We start from the raw sequence: 13,920 nt of genomic DNA, 5'->3' as shown, positions 1-13,920 counted from the left end.
CCTTTTAGCAATGAACCATACTTTCAAGGCTTATTAAATCGTTTTATATGATAACATCATCTTTTAACTGTGTCTAATTATGTCTATTAAAAATCCTTGAATATCTCCATTCATATAAAAGTAATAATTATCTGTTTTTAACAATGACTGATTCCATTGTTACCTGATTCTGGGATACAGACAGATTTCAAAATATTGTGTGCATGATTATATCAGAATGATCTTCACAGAAACTTTAAAAAGTCAGTTTTAAACGATTTCACGCATACTCTTATGGCAATCATTGATTATTAGTATAATGTTAGAACATGATCTTATTCCGGTATAGATGAACTTTCCCTGTGGTGTAGTGGTTCCTGTGATTAGCTGCCACCCCTGGAGGCTCGGGTTCGATTCCTGGCTCTGCCACGAAATTTGAAAAGTGGTACAAGGGCTGCAACGGGGTCCACTCAGTCTCGGGAGGTCAAATGAGTAGAAGAGGTTCGATATCCACCTCAACCATGCTCGAAGTGGTTTTCCGTGGTTTCCCACTTCTCCTCCAGACAAATGCCGGAGTGGTACCTAATTCAAGGCCACGGCCACTTCCTTCCTCTTCCTTGTCTATCCTTTCCAATCTTCCCATCCTCCAACAAGGCATTCTGTTCAGTGTAGCAGGTGAAGCTGCTTGGGCGAGGTACTGGTCCTCACACTCAGTTTTATCCTCCGGCCCAAAGTTTCATGTTCCAGGACGCTGCCCTAGAGGCGTTGAGTCCGAGGGGAAAACCTACCCTGGAGAGTAAACGGATTAAGAAAGAAAGAAAGAAAGAAAGAAAGAAAGAAAGAAAGAAAGAAAAACATTAATAATGATAATAATCGATGTTACCGGTTTGCAGACTAAACCAAAACAAGAACCACTAGTACCTGGATAGCAGAACGCAAGAAAAATCTCAGCGAGAGGATGAAGAGCTTTTGGGAGAAGAAATCTAGAACATCAGCTAAATGAATTCCTTAGTGGGGTATAACACGATGCAAAGAAAATTTTGAACCGAAAGAAGTGATCAAGTCCGCCTCTGTGGTGTAGTGGTTAGCGTGATTAGCTGCCACCCCCGGAGGTCCGGGTTCGATTCCCGGCTCTGCCACGAAATTTGAAAAGTGGTACGAGGGCTGGAACGGGGTCCACTCAGCCTCGGGAGGTCAACTGAGTAGAGGTGGGTTCGATTCCTCCAGGCGAATGCCGGGATGGTACCTAACTTAAGGCCACGGCCGCTTCCTTCCCTCTTCCTTGCCTATCCCTTCCAATCTTCCCATCCCTCCACAAGGCCCCTGTTCAGCATAGCAGGTGAGGCCGCCTGGGCGAGGTACTGGTCATACTCCCCAGTTGTATCCCCCGACCAAGAGTCTGAAGCTCCAGGACACTGCCCTTGAGGCGGTAGAGGTGGGATCCCTCGCTAAGTCCGAGGGAAAAACCGAACCTGGAGGGTAAACAGATGATGATGATGATGATGATGATGATGAAGTGATCAAGGCCTGGGAAAAAGAAGTAAAAGAAATATAATAATAATAATAATAATAATAATAATAATAATGGCGTGTGGCCTCCTGAGAGACCTGGTGCAGGTCTTTCGACTTGACGCCGTATAGGCGACCTGCACGTCTGTGAGGAGGGGGCCCTAGCTAAGATGAAACCTAATGCTGAAGAGGGCACGAACACCCATCCCCAAGCCATACGAATTAACTAATGAAATTTAAAATCCTTCACCCGACCGGGAATCGAACCTGGGGCCCCATGGGTCAAAGGCCAGCACGCTAACCATTCAACCATGGAGCCGGACAGTAACAAAAATAACCATTGACAGGTTACTCAATAACAGAATTTATCTGAAATTCACCTTCGCAACAATAGGAAAGGAGCAAGTCATTCTCTTGAAAAACTCCATGAAATTATAACCAAAACCGGACTTCAAATCTCATATGAATAAGCCCAATATATGGAATGATCCTCTCGGTATAATGTATGATAATTCAACTCAGCAAAATCTCTCAATAAATCATTCGGCCTTCAGGATTTGATCGTGATATAAACAAAGAGAGAATTTCTAAATTACAAATAGCTTATCGAGTTATCTGAAACAGATAAAACTAAAATCAATATCCTGAAACGCAAAACTAAGGCACGACACAGTAATCGAACCTGAACATTCTCTGCGTCGGAAATCTTGATCATCGTACGCAGATCACTGAATAAATAAATAGAAAAGCGAGAAAGGAAAATCTTCGGCTCAGTCTGCCTAGAGGAACCTGGATGAGAAGGAAATCTCATGAGCTATATTGGTATTTCAAAATAAGTGTCCGAAGACTTTCAGAGAAATGTGATTGGAATTGTATGGTTATATTCTCAGAATGAGCAATGATTGACTTACCAAAATAAATGCCAACCTCGTCTTCTCGCTGAAATTCATGGACAGTAATTTAAATTGAAGAGAAACCTCCAGCTAGTGAAACTGGGCAGAACATAGAGAATACAAGTTGACGATTTGTAGACGAACCCAAAACTAGGACAACCGAGAGGAAGATGGACAGGAAAACCGCAAGACAAATTTCAGCGAGAAGATTACATTTTTGGAAAAGAAGAAAGCAAATGGACCAGCTAAAGATATTCAAATCGTGGTTCTCAGTTGGGCGTAGCGATGCAAAACAAACTAAATTGTTGCCATTGATGCTTTCGCGGCTCGTACTTTTAGACAAGATATAAGCTTTTGGGCTTATGCTGAGTCAAGAAAATAAGGTAAATTCTTTATTTTTCGCAGAGAACTTTGCTCTGCGTCATCAGAAGAAAATCTCGACTGTCCACGAGAAAGGCCCAAAAAGCATATATCATGTCTAAAACTAAATTGTTGTTGGAAGTCCTTTAATTTTATGTATATTTTAGGACAGGAGATCTTTGACGTAGTGTAATGCAAACACACGGACCTGTTGTCTCTAAACGTCTTCGAACGACAGCGACCTCTTTCGGGATAGAATCCCCTATCTTCGGAATAGAAGGCCTACGAATAACTGATTGCGCCACTGAGGTAAAAAATCCTCCGATCAGTTGGACAGATAGAATGAAAATGTTTACACCATGATAAAAATTATAAAAAAATATTTCTGAATTCCACTTACTCTTGCTGGAGACTGCTATATACTGTACAGAGCATACCAGAAAAAAAGAAGAAGAAAGAAGAAAACAAAGGGTACATAAATAAAAAAGATTTACATAAAAATACGTGACAAAAGAATATTTTCTAACCATGAAATTATTCATTTCCTACTGTGTGCCAAACATAAGATTCTTCAGAGTTCGTAGGGGTCCTCTGAGAGTACACAGGACCGCTCGCTTGATGAACGAATTACTTACACTGTATAATTCCTTTATAGACATTCCGTGGTCAAATGCGTATTAACTACAAGTTTTTTTAGTATCTTCCGATCTGTACACTTGCGGCGTTTCTTCCCTTATTGTTTGATCAGGATGCATAGTTTATTCTATAATTCAGTGGTTTCAAAATTATTGCTTTTGTGTCCGGCTCCTTGACTGAACAGTCAGTGTAGCAGCCTTCGGTCAGAAGGTTCTGTATTCGATTACCGGCCGGAGCGGGAATTTTAGCCTCGTTTGGATAATTGCTCTGCCTCAAGGACTGAGTGTTGGTGTTATTTTCAATTCAAACCTCTAAATCTACACACAGAACACCGTACTTCCAACCACCACAGAAACACACAATAATGAATACGCCTCTCCTCATAGGGTTGGCGTCAGGAAAGTCACTGTCGGTAAAATACGTAGCGCCAACTACAGATAATCGGGAAAAGGTCAGGAAGAAGTTCAATTGCTTTAATGTATTTTCCGAAGTGCTGGATTTGTAGGTTACATTTGTTTTTAAACGATTTGAATCGTGATAATGTATAGAATTCTCGATCCAATAATACTTACGAAAATCGGAAATTTTGACATGTTTTAGTTTATAAGGAATATCAACAAGTTTCCCTGCATAAATTGATTTTTTCTAATGGCTTTGTTCGATTACTCGCTTTTTCCCCACTTGATTTTAGTGGCCTAATAGATAGGCGTCAAGTCTATATGGTCTGATACCCTGGTTAGCCGGTTCGAGTTCCGTTGGCCGAAAAATTTTCACCATCAGAACGTTAGCTGGCAGGGTATGCAATTTCGAATCACTAGATTGCGTGTAAAAAGCCTGGATTCAGTTCTAAACCTCCCCGCAGTGTTCATATGGAGTGAGGACAAATGCTAGTTGTTTTATGTCGCACCGACACTGATAGGTCTTACGGCGACGATGGGACAGGAAAGGGCTAGGAGTGGGAAGGAAGCGGCTGTGGCCTTAATTAAGGTACAGCCCCAGCATTTGCCTGGTGTGAAAATGGGAAAGCACGGAAAACCATTTTCAGGGCTGCCGACAGTGGGGTTCGAACCTACTATCTCCCGAATACTGGATACTGGCCGCACTTAAGCGACTGCAGCTATCGAGCTCGGTTGAGGACAAATGACGCGATTCGTACGTCAGATGGAGACGTTAAGCCACGAGTACCCTCTCCCTTCACACTATCATATATCACGCCAATTACTTCAATTCATTAACTCCTCTGATGATGTTTACGTCAGGAAGGGTATCCGTTCGTAAAATCTCGCTACGAATATTCATTTGACTTCAAACCCGACCCCGTAGAGAAACGGGACAAGGGTTAGACACACACTAAACTGAAATAATATTTTTGAATGCATTTTAATGAACTTAGCAAACTATAATACGTTTTATTTTCTAGAAGAATGTCACCTATGTGTTTCAGTTTCTCGCGCAATTAACTCAGATATTAAATAATTCATAGTCGAGATTCTTTAGACATGAACCTGCAGTTTAGATTACGACAATGGGATAATAGCAATTTTTTAAAAGGCAGCTATATCGTCAAATCTAAGGGGAATAAAAGAGAAATTTAGAAAGGGGATCATAATCCAAGGAGAGGAAATCAAAACCCTCAAATTTGCCGATAATATTGTTATTTTATCTGAATCTGCAGAAGATCTGAAGAAATTGCTGAATGGTATGGACAGGGTCATAGGGAAGGAGTACAAGATGAAAATAAAAGTCCAAAACAAAAGTAAAGGATTGCAGTCGAACGAAGTAAGGTGATGCAGGAAATATTAGATAAGGAAATTAAGTCGTAAAAGAGGTCGATGAATATTGTTATTTGAGTAGTAAAATAACTCAAGATGGCAGAAGTAAAAAGGACATGAAATGCAGACTAGCGCAAGGAAGGAAGGTCTTTCTTAAAAAAAAATAAAGAAATTTGCTCACTTTGAACATTGATAGAGAAATTAGAATGAAGTTTTTGAAAATTTTTGCCTGGAGTGTAGCATTGTATGGAAGTGAAACATGGACGATAACTAGCTCAGAAAGAAAGAGAATAGACGCTTTTGCAATGTGGTGTTACAGAAAACGCTGAAGGTGAGGTGAAGAGATACTGAATCGAACTGGTGAGAGGAGATCTACTTGGCTAAATTTGACGAGAAGAAGAGAGAGAATGATAGGACACATCTTAGAAATAGTAGAGTTAGACCAAGGTATGAATATGACAAGCAGATTAGAGCAGATTAGAGCACATGTAGGATGCAGTAGTTACGTAGAGTAGGGTGGCATGGAAAGCTGCATCAAACCAGTCTATGGACTGATAACTCAAACAACGACTTCTCGTTAAAAGAAGGAAAGTCATGGGGCAATAAGAGAGATCAAACACTTCTGTGCATTATTAAAAGAGAAAAATCACTGAGAACACGGATCTTCGGCTAAGTGATGGGCGTAGCAGTTTGCGTTCCAGAGGGACACAGGTTAGATTTTTGCCGCGTTTGCTTAATTACTCCGACTGCGGGATTGAGGTATAATTTCCGACTTAATACACACAAGACACCACACTAGCAACCACCACATAAACTCGCAATAGGAAATACATCCTTCTGCATGAGGTCGGTGTCACCTAAAGTATGCGAGCGTAAAATTAGGCTTAATCTATACATAGTACCGACCCAAAGCAATTCGGCCAGAAAGAATAATACGAAAACAACAACAACAACAACAAAAGAAAAACACGGAGAAGGCTGAGTATTTTCAACAAGTAAAAATAATATAACGACAATAGTAAATAAGGTAGAGGATCATACGTGTTGAAAATTTGAAAAAAAAATAAAAAAAAATGAAAACGGTGTATATACTCCCATATATACTAGTTAGAGCAGAACTTAAACTTGAAAGGAAAAGGTCAGGAAGAAGATGAAGAAGTGAAAAATCACTTAGAACACAGAGTATTTCGAACAAAATAAAAATAATATAGGCCTAATGACAATTGTGAACTAAGTAGAGGATCATGTATGTTGAAAATTTAAAAATGGAAATGCTATGTTATAGTAGAGAGAGCAAAACTTACACTTGGAAGACTATTTAAATATGATTTATTTGCTAGTTGCCTTACGTCGCACCAGCACAGATAGGCATTATAGCGACGATGGGACAGGGAAGGACTAGGAGTGGGAAAGAAGCGGCCGTGGCCTTAATTAAGGTACAGCCCCAGCATTTGCCTGATGTGAAAATGGGAAACCACGGAAAATCATCTTCAGGGCTGCCGACAGTGGGGTTCAAACCTACTATCGCCCGAATACTGGATACCGACCGCACTTAAGCGACTGCAGCTATCGAGCTCGGTATTTAAATATGTATAATATATTATTTACTTATAAGATTCTGTACATCTACAACCTTATGTCAGTACAATTATATCTTTCCTCACTCGATAACTCAGAGCTAAGATATAAATAGTGGGCTTGCTAGGGTAATTCAATAGATCGATTTATATTACTAAACTTAAAATTTGTTAATTACTTGGTGTGACATGGAAATACGTTCATTAATTTCTATACTTAAAATGACTTAGTGAGGTTTTTCAGACTGAATATTGTGGCTTTTCGTTGCCATTGTAATCACTGAAGCAAATAAGTAAACTATAAGTGTGTTGTTCCTATAAGCCCTCCATATGTTCTACATAATTTTAATCCCCAAGGCTCCGAATTTTCCTGAGAAATTCTACGGATACCTCTATAATAAGAAGCCTAACTCAGTACATAATTAGTGCATATATTTTAGTAACCTGGAGTTTCTAAATATCTGAATAAAATAATAGCGAAATTCAATTCCTACCAAAGAATGAACACTTTAAATATTCGGATATTTCAAACATTGTTCTTAAACTAAAACGAACGAACGTACCTAGTCACTGATTTTTATTATCATGATATTTCTAATTTTTAAATCTTGTTTGATTTAGAATAATTGTTTATCTCTTACCTTATGTATTTTCTATAACGAGATTGCCTTTACAAACATCTGGTATTAATTGTAATGTTATTTTGCAAGAACTTACTCAAGATATATTATGAATAAGATCTTCTATGCACCCTACGGCCGATTTTCAGAAATTATGTAAATTTGTCATCTATGTGTTATGCAAAAGCTCTAAATCATACATGTTAAATTCATTCTTTAACATTCGTTGCACAATTCCTCTATGTGTAATAATGTATTCTGTATCTTGTATTTGCATTTAACCTATCGTTATTAAACCACGGGTATGAACTTAATTTTTTTAATGACAATTATTTCCCCCTGATAGAACTGTTATCCCGTATGTGAAGTGCCGTACTGTATAATCAGGTTTATTTATACTGACAAGACTGTCTATGAGGTAGGTAGACTACTCTTTAAGATTTTATGAATATAAGAGGTTGCAATATTAGCAGACAGTTGTTATAAATTGACCATCGACACTAAATGTGTGTGTCCTGTTATACCTAATTCACGCTAACATTCTAAGCAATGGACCAAACTAATTACGTTACAAACTCTAGAGATTTATTCACGGGACTGAAAATAAATTGTGATGGTAAAGTATCGGTAAGAGTCGTTGAGAATCTTTGTAATACGAACTGGACATGTAGCCTATATCTGGACGAGAGATCCCTCCTTTTAAATGGCAACCATTCATTTAGCACCGGCACCATGCTTTACACTTGAGGTGAGTCTTTGAACCAGAGATCAGCTGACTTGCGTCAAAATGGCGGCAACAGCTGTACTCAAAACATAACAAACGAGGGTAGCATGGCGCCAGTTTCAAATAACAACCTCTTAAGCATGCTTGCAGCTTCTTTGAGCTTCGATCTCACACACACTGATTGAGCGCTATGTTGTAATATTAGTCACTTATACAGTTAACGAAAGAGTAATATAATGTTTAATCTGTTCGGTATTCGTCATATTTACTGAGAAATATAAAATAACAAAGTACTCTCAAATACTGAGAATTCTTGTTCTTCTTCTTCTGGTGTTGTCTCTTTATGGATTTTGTATTCATCGTATCAGATTTACCGCAACGTGAATATCAAACCGTTGTCTGAGATTTCGTGTCCATGGTAATCTTTTCGACCCATGTCCGCATGTTCCTTCTTTCTTGCCTTGTATGTAGCAAGGATAAAGATAGCATTTCATTGAAAGAAATTAGCGGAATGTATAGTCTGCGGTATCAACTCATTTTAAAGCGAACTTATATCTCTTTAAGTCCAAAGTTGAGGTGATTAACGAATAATAATTCGCATAAAAATCAATAACGTGAAGACAAGTTACCCTTCAGATAAGTAAGCATGCACATAAAATATTTAATTCAACCCTAAGATGTTGAATTGAAGCACGTGACTGGACATGGAAGAATATAATCAAACTACTCAAAGGAGTGAACCCTCAAGGAGAATTTCGAATAGCTCCTAATATTGCATGTTTATTTACTATTACGAAATGACAGAGAAGTGAGTTTTAATCTTTCTTGCACCATTCCTCACTATTAACACAATTTCACAATAATTATAGAACTGTTTCGACGATAACTATACAATGGGAATATTCAATAACACTCAGTTAACTCTGATGAAACAGTATTCATGCATAAGGAGAGACATGGGTGTACTCACGATCCTAGTGATGACGGTGGTCATGTTGACGGAGCGGAGCGGCAGTGACACTGTACTCTGTGTTGTGTGGTGGTTGCAGAAGAACTGTGGCGCTGTGCGAGACTCACGCCAATGTAAGGCCAGCACTGCTCACTTTCACCCGACTAACCGACTACCACGGGCTCCACCAGCTCATTGACTGCTCGCAGTCTGCCTACTTGCTGGGATCCACGCGCGACAACCTGCTCGCTTTATAATAAGAGTTAAGATCGCCATGTGACCTCACTCACCGAGTCAAGGTGCAGCACTTCGTTAATTACATGGATGCTCTAAATTCTATTATAGACCTTTACCTCTCCGTCCTTTCAATTCTTCTTCGCTGGTCTTCTTTTTCTAGTCAGGTTGAATAGCTCAGACGGTAGAAAACTGGCCAAGTATTTGGTTCGACCCCGGCTCAGACAGTCGGGTCAACGATTTTTGTACTTTGTGTATTAATATAGGAGATATTAGGTATAACGAAATCGTCTTCTTCCTGGTCAATGCCTTGGTCTCGGCATTGTGTGTGGATTAATCTCCAATTTTATACGGTCATGTATCTTTCCTGTTGCGAACGCTATGAGGATGATAGTGGTTCTGATTGTAGTTTTTACAGAAAGTACAATTGGGCAACCATCCTCTATTAACACTACCGAGGAAGTGGCCGTGCGGTTAGGGGCGTGCAGCTGTGAGCTTCGATTCGGAAGATAGTGGGTTCGAGTTGCACTGTCGGCAGCCCTCTTTTCCGTGGTTTCCCATTTTCTCATTACTCATATACTGGGGCTATACCTTAATTAAGGCATACCGGGCGAGTTGGCCGTGCGCGTAGAGGCGCGCGGCTGTGAGCTTGCATCCGGGAGATAGTAGGTTCGAATCCCACTATCGGCAGCCCTGAAGATGGTTTTCCGTGGTTTCCCATTTTCACACCAGGCAAATGCTGGGGCTGTACCTTAATTAAGGCCACGGCCGCTTCGTTCCAACTCCTAGGCTTTTCCCATCCCATCGTCGCCATAAGACCTATCTGTGTCGGTGCGACGTAAAGCCCCTAGCGGAAAAAAAAAATTAAGGCATGGCCGCTTCTTTACCATTCCTGGCCCTTTCCTATCTCATCGTCGTCATAAGACCTATCTATGCTGGTATGACGTAAATCAACTCGTATAAAACAACTTTGTGTATTAATAGGAGATATTAGTTATAACGAAATCTTCTTCTCCTTCTTGGTCTTTTACTAATACTTTGGTCACGGTACTGTGAATGGATTATATGGCCAGGTATCTTTCCTGACGCGAACGCTATGTGGGTGGAGGTGGTGGTGATTATTGTTTTAAGAGGAAGTACATCTAGGCAACCATCCTCTATTAACACTAATCAGAGGGAAAAGAATTGAAGACGCCTGACACTTCGAAAATTGAAGGAATCGACCAAAGAAAGAAAAGGGCTACGAAGGGCGTAAAAATGAAAGACTCCCTAGGTCTCGGACATCTAATACCGTCGGGGTTGGAAAAGAATAAGTGTTGACAAAGGGAAGTCGGATAGCATAGATGAAAGAGAGGGGCCTGCCGCAAGTAAGTGTAAGCAATGCCAGGACTCAGCTAAGGGCTCCATAGTCGCCAACCCTCGTTGCCGAATTAAGAGCCCTTGGAGCTTCTTTTAGTCGCCACTTATGACAGGCAGGGAGTATCGGGGATGTTATTCTACCGCCCCCACCCACAGGAGTTACGATATTTGGAGGGAAATAACTATCGCGTGTTTCTGTGGTACTATCTAGTGTGGTAATATGTATTGAGACGAGAATAAATTTCCAGCCCCCGAGCTAGACTAATTAACCAGACGTTAAAATCTTCTTCCCGGTCGGGAATTGAACCCGCGGCCCTCTGAACCGAAGACCACTACGCTGACCATTCAGCCAAGCAGCCAAAACTGTAAAAAGCCGAACACTGTTTAGCAAGAAAATTGCCAATAATAAATTAATGTACGGACGGACGCTTCATTCTTATAATATTACATAGTATGTGCTTTTTAGTCTTCTATCACACTAGAAAAATTAATTCTCAAAATATCCCACGAATCTGTAAAACAAAAGAATCGGATATTCTTGGAAGAGTTCCAAGTATTTCTCTTCTTAGCTATACTATAAAACTGAAATAGAATGGCATTCAGAATTTCCTTGCACTTAGTAGTTTTTATCTTAGCCCGTTAAGTAGGAGAAATAACATTATTAACCTGAGAATATCGCTTCTCGGCGGGAAAGAAGCGAACAACGAATTTAACGAGACACGGACACCACGCCGAGGTCCACTGTTGGTTTCTTGCTAACAGTAGTGGTTAACACATCTTGCCTTTACTCATTGGAGGCTTATTTTCAACAGGGAATAAATGTATCTATCTCATTATTCCCCGATTCATTTGCTACACATACCTTTTATTCGACATAGACTCCATTCGAATCGATGACTTAAGATAAATCCGGTTCAGACATTGTTTCACGCGTGCGCAGGTTTGTGTATGGTCTTGTTTTGTCATGCTGAAGGGGGCATGTTTTTGATAAGGGGACGAACAGGCAGAATTTTCAGATTATAGACGTAAAATTTTCCTAAGTTTACTGTGTGACCAGCAGGCAATGTGTCAATCAGAATCAATCCTTCACAATCTTAGAAGACTGAGGTCATAACCTTGCCGACTGAGGGTCCTTAGATGAACAATTTGTTCCGAGGTGAATTCGTGTGACGCCACCCCGTAGACTGTCGTTTGTTCTCAGGGTTAAAGTTATGAATCCACGTTTCATCCCCTGTGCCGATTTTGGATCAGAAAGAAGTGAATGCACATATCTATACGTAAGGATACAGGAAGGATTGCCACAACTATAAAGGTATGTCATTGATCAGTATACCATGCAAAGTTTTTACTGGGATTTTGGAAGGGAGGGTGCGATAAGTGGTTGAGAGTAAGCTGGATGAAAAAATCTGTGGTTTCAGATCACAGAGCGGCTGTCAGAATCAGATTTTCAGTACGCGCTAGGCAATTGAAAAATGACACTGAAGGAATAAACAGTTATGTTTACATAGGCCTATGACAGAGTACCGAGGGGAAAGATGTTCGTCGTACTGGGGGTCTGTGGGATTAAGGGTGGATTGTTAAAATCAAACAAAGGCATTTATATTGACAATTCGGCTGCAGTGAGAATTGATGGTAGAATGATTTCTTGGTTCAAGGTACCTACAGAGGTAGACAAGTCTGTTATCTTTCTCCTTTGTTGTTCATAGTTTACATGGTTTATCTGCTGAAAGGTATTAAGTAGCAGGGTGGGATTCAATTAGGTGAAAATGTAGTAAGCAGTTTGGTATATGCCAACGGCTTGGTCTTATTGGCAGATTAGTGCTGAAATCCTGCAGTCTAATATCTTGGAACTTGAAAATAGGTGCAACGAGTATGATATGAAAATAAGAATTTCCAAGACTGAAGTGATGTCAGTAGGTAAGAAATCTAAGAGAACTGAATGTCGGTTTGCGAATATAAAGTTGAAACAGGTAGATCATTTTAAATACAGTATTTAGGATCTGTGTTCTCCCAGGGTGGTACTGTACTTAAGTGAGATTGAATCAAGGTGAAGTAATGCTAACGCAGTGAGCTCGCAGTTGCGATCAACCGTATTCTGTAAAAAGGAAGTCAGCTCGCGGACGAAACTGTCTTTACACCGGTCTGTTTTCAGACCTAATTTGCTGTATGGGAGGGAGAGATGGGTGGACTTAGGATAACTTATTCATAAGCGAGGAGTATTAGACATGAAAGTAGCGAGAATGATTGCAGCTACAAACAGGAGGGTACTCGGAATGATGACACTGTACGCATAAACCGTCTTCGGTCGTGAGGTCATATGAGGCGAATGGAGGAGGATAGGTTACTTAGGAGAATAATGGATTCTGTTATGGAGGGTAAGAGAAATAGAGGGAGACCAAGACGACGATGGTTAGACACAATTTCTAATGTTTTAAAGATAAGAGGTATAAAACTAAACGTGACCAAGAACTAGTTACAAATGGAGGATTTTGGTGGCTGTTAGTATATTCATAAAGGCTTGCAAATTGAACGCTGAAAGACATAACCGTCTATAATCAAGATGCACAGTATGTAACCATACTACAGCTGATGGTTCGTTCCGCCCTGCCAATATATGATCAAGTTCCTAATTTTGTATAATTTTCTGCTTAGGCAGTCTAATCACTCCATGACTGGTTTATTTCTGATTAAACACATGGCTGAAATTATGGAATTTGATAGCACACCCCTGTACTGTATATAATAATCACGGCAAGATTCGAACACTGTGTTACGAAGATCAAGCAAGCACACGTGTTCATGTACATCTCCACTACAGGATTACTGCTTGACACTGTAGAACATAACTATTTTCATTGAAATTGAAAATATAATGACTGTTCTCGGTGATTTATTTCACTAATTGAGTAATGTCTCACACACAAGAACCGTGAATTCTTAATCCACAATGTGCCAGACTACTAGAACTGACCATGGATAACCATGGTAACCAGGGCAAGTAATAGCCAAGATAACTCTGACCCCAAGACAAATAACCAAGACAAGACAAATAACCACTATGACAATTGATCGTTAAGTCAAGTAGAACGAGTCCCACCAATCGTTTCCACTTTTCAATCCGTCACCAATTATCTGCATTTAAGGCAGTCGCCTAGGTGGCAAATTCCCTGTCTGTTGTTTTCCTAGCCTTTTCTTAAATAATTGCAAAGAATTTGGATATTTATTGAACATCTCTCTTGCTAAATTATTCCAATTCCTAGCTCCCCTTCCTATAAACGAATATTTGCCTCAATTTGGCCTCTTGAATT

The 13,920-nt window shown here is 40.0% G+C and overlaps 1 protein-coding gene across 2 annotated transcripts in view; it reads right to left on the bottom strand.

The window, feature by feature from the left end:
- spz5 (spatzle 5) overlaps nt 1-9,228 on the bottom strand; it is a 314,825-nt gene extending 305,597 nt beyond the window's left edge. For both annotated transcript variants that reach the window (XM_067145302.2, XM_067145309.2), the window contains exon 1: nt 9,041-9,228. In XM_067145302.2, coding sequence (XP_067001403.1) covers nt 9,041-9,064 — 24 coding nt within the window. In that variant the 5' untranslated portion in view covers nt 9,065-9,228. The remainder of the gene's footprint in view (nt 1-9,040) is intronic.
- Between the last annotated feature and the right edge of the window lie 4,692 nt (nt 9,229-13,920).

This window comes from Anabrus simplex, chromosome 1, assembly GCF_040414725.1.
Source record: "Anabrus simplex isolate iqAnaSimp1 chromosome 1, ASM4041472v1, whole genome shotgun sequence".
NCBI classification, from domain to species: domain Eukaryota; kingdom Metazoa; phylum Arthropoda; class Insecta; order Orthoptera; family Tettigoniidae; genus Anabrus; species Anabrus simplex.
The sequence above is the reverse complement of the archived record's forward strand: the minus strand, read 5'-3'. Positions and strand labels throughout refer to the sequence as shown.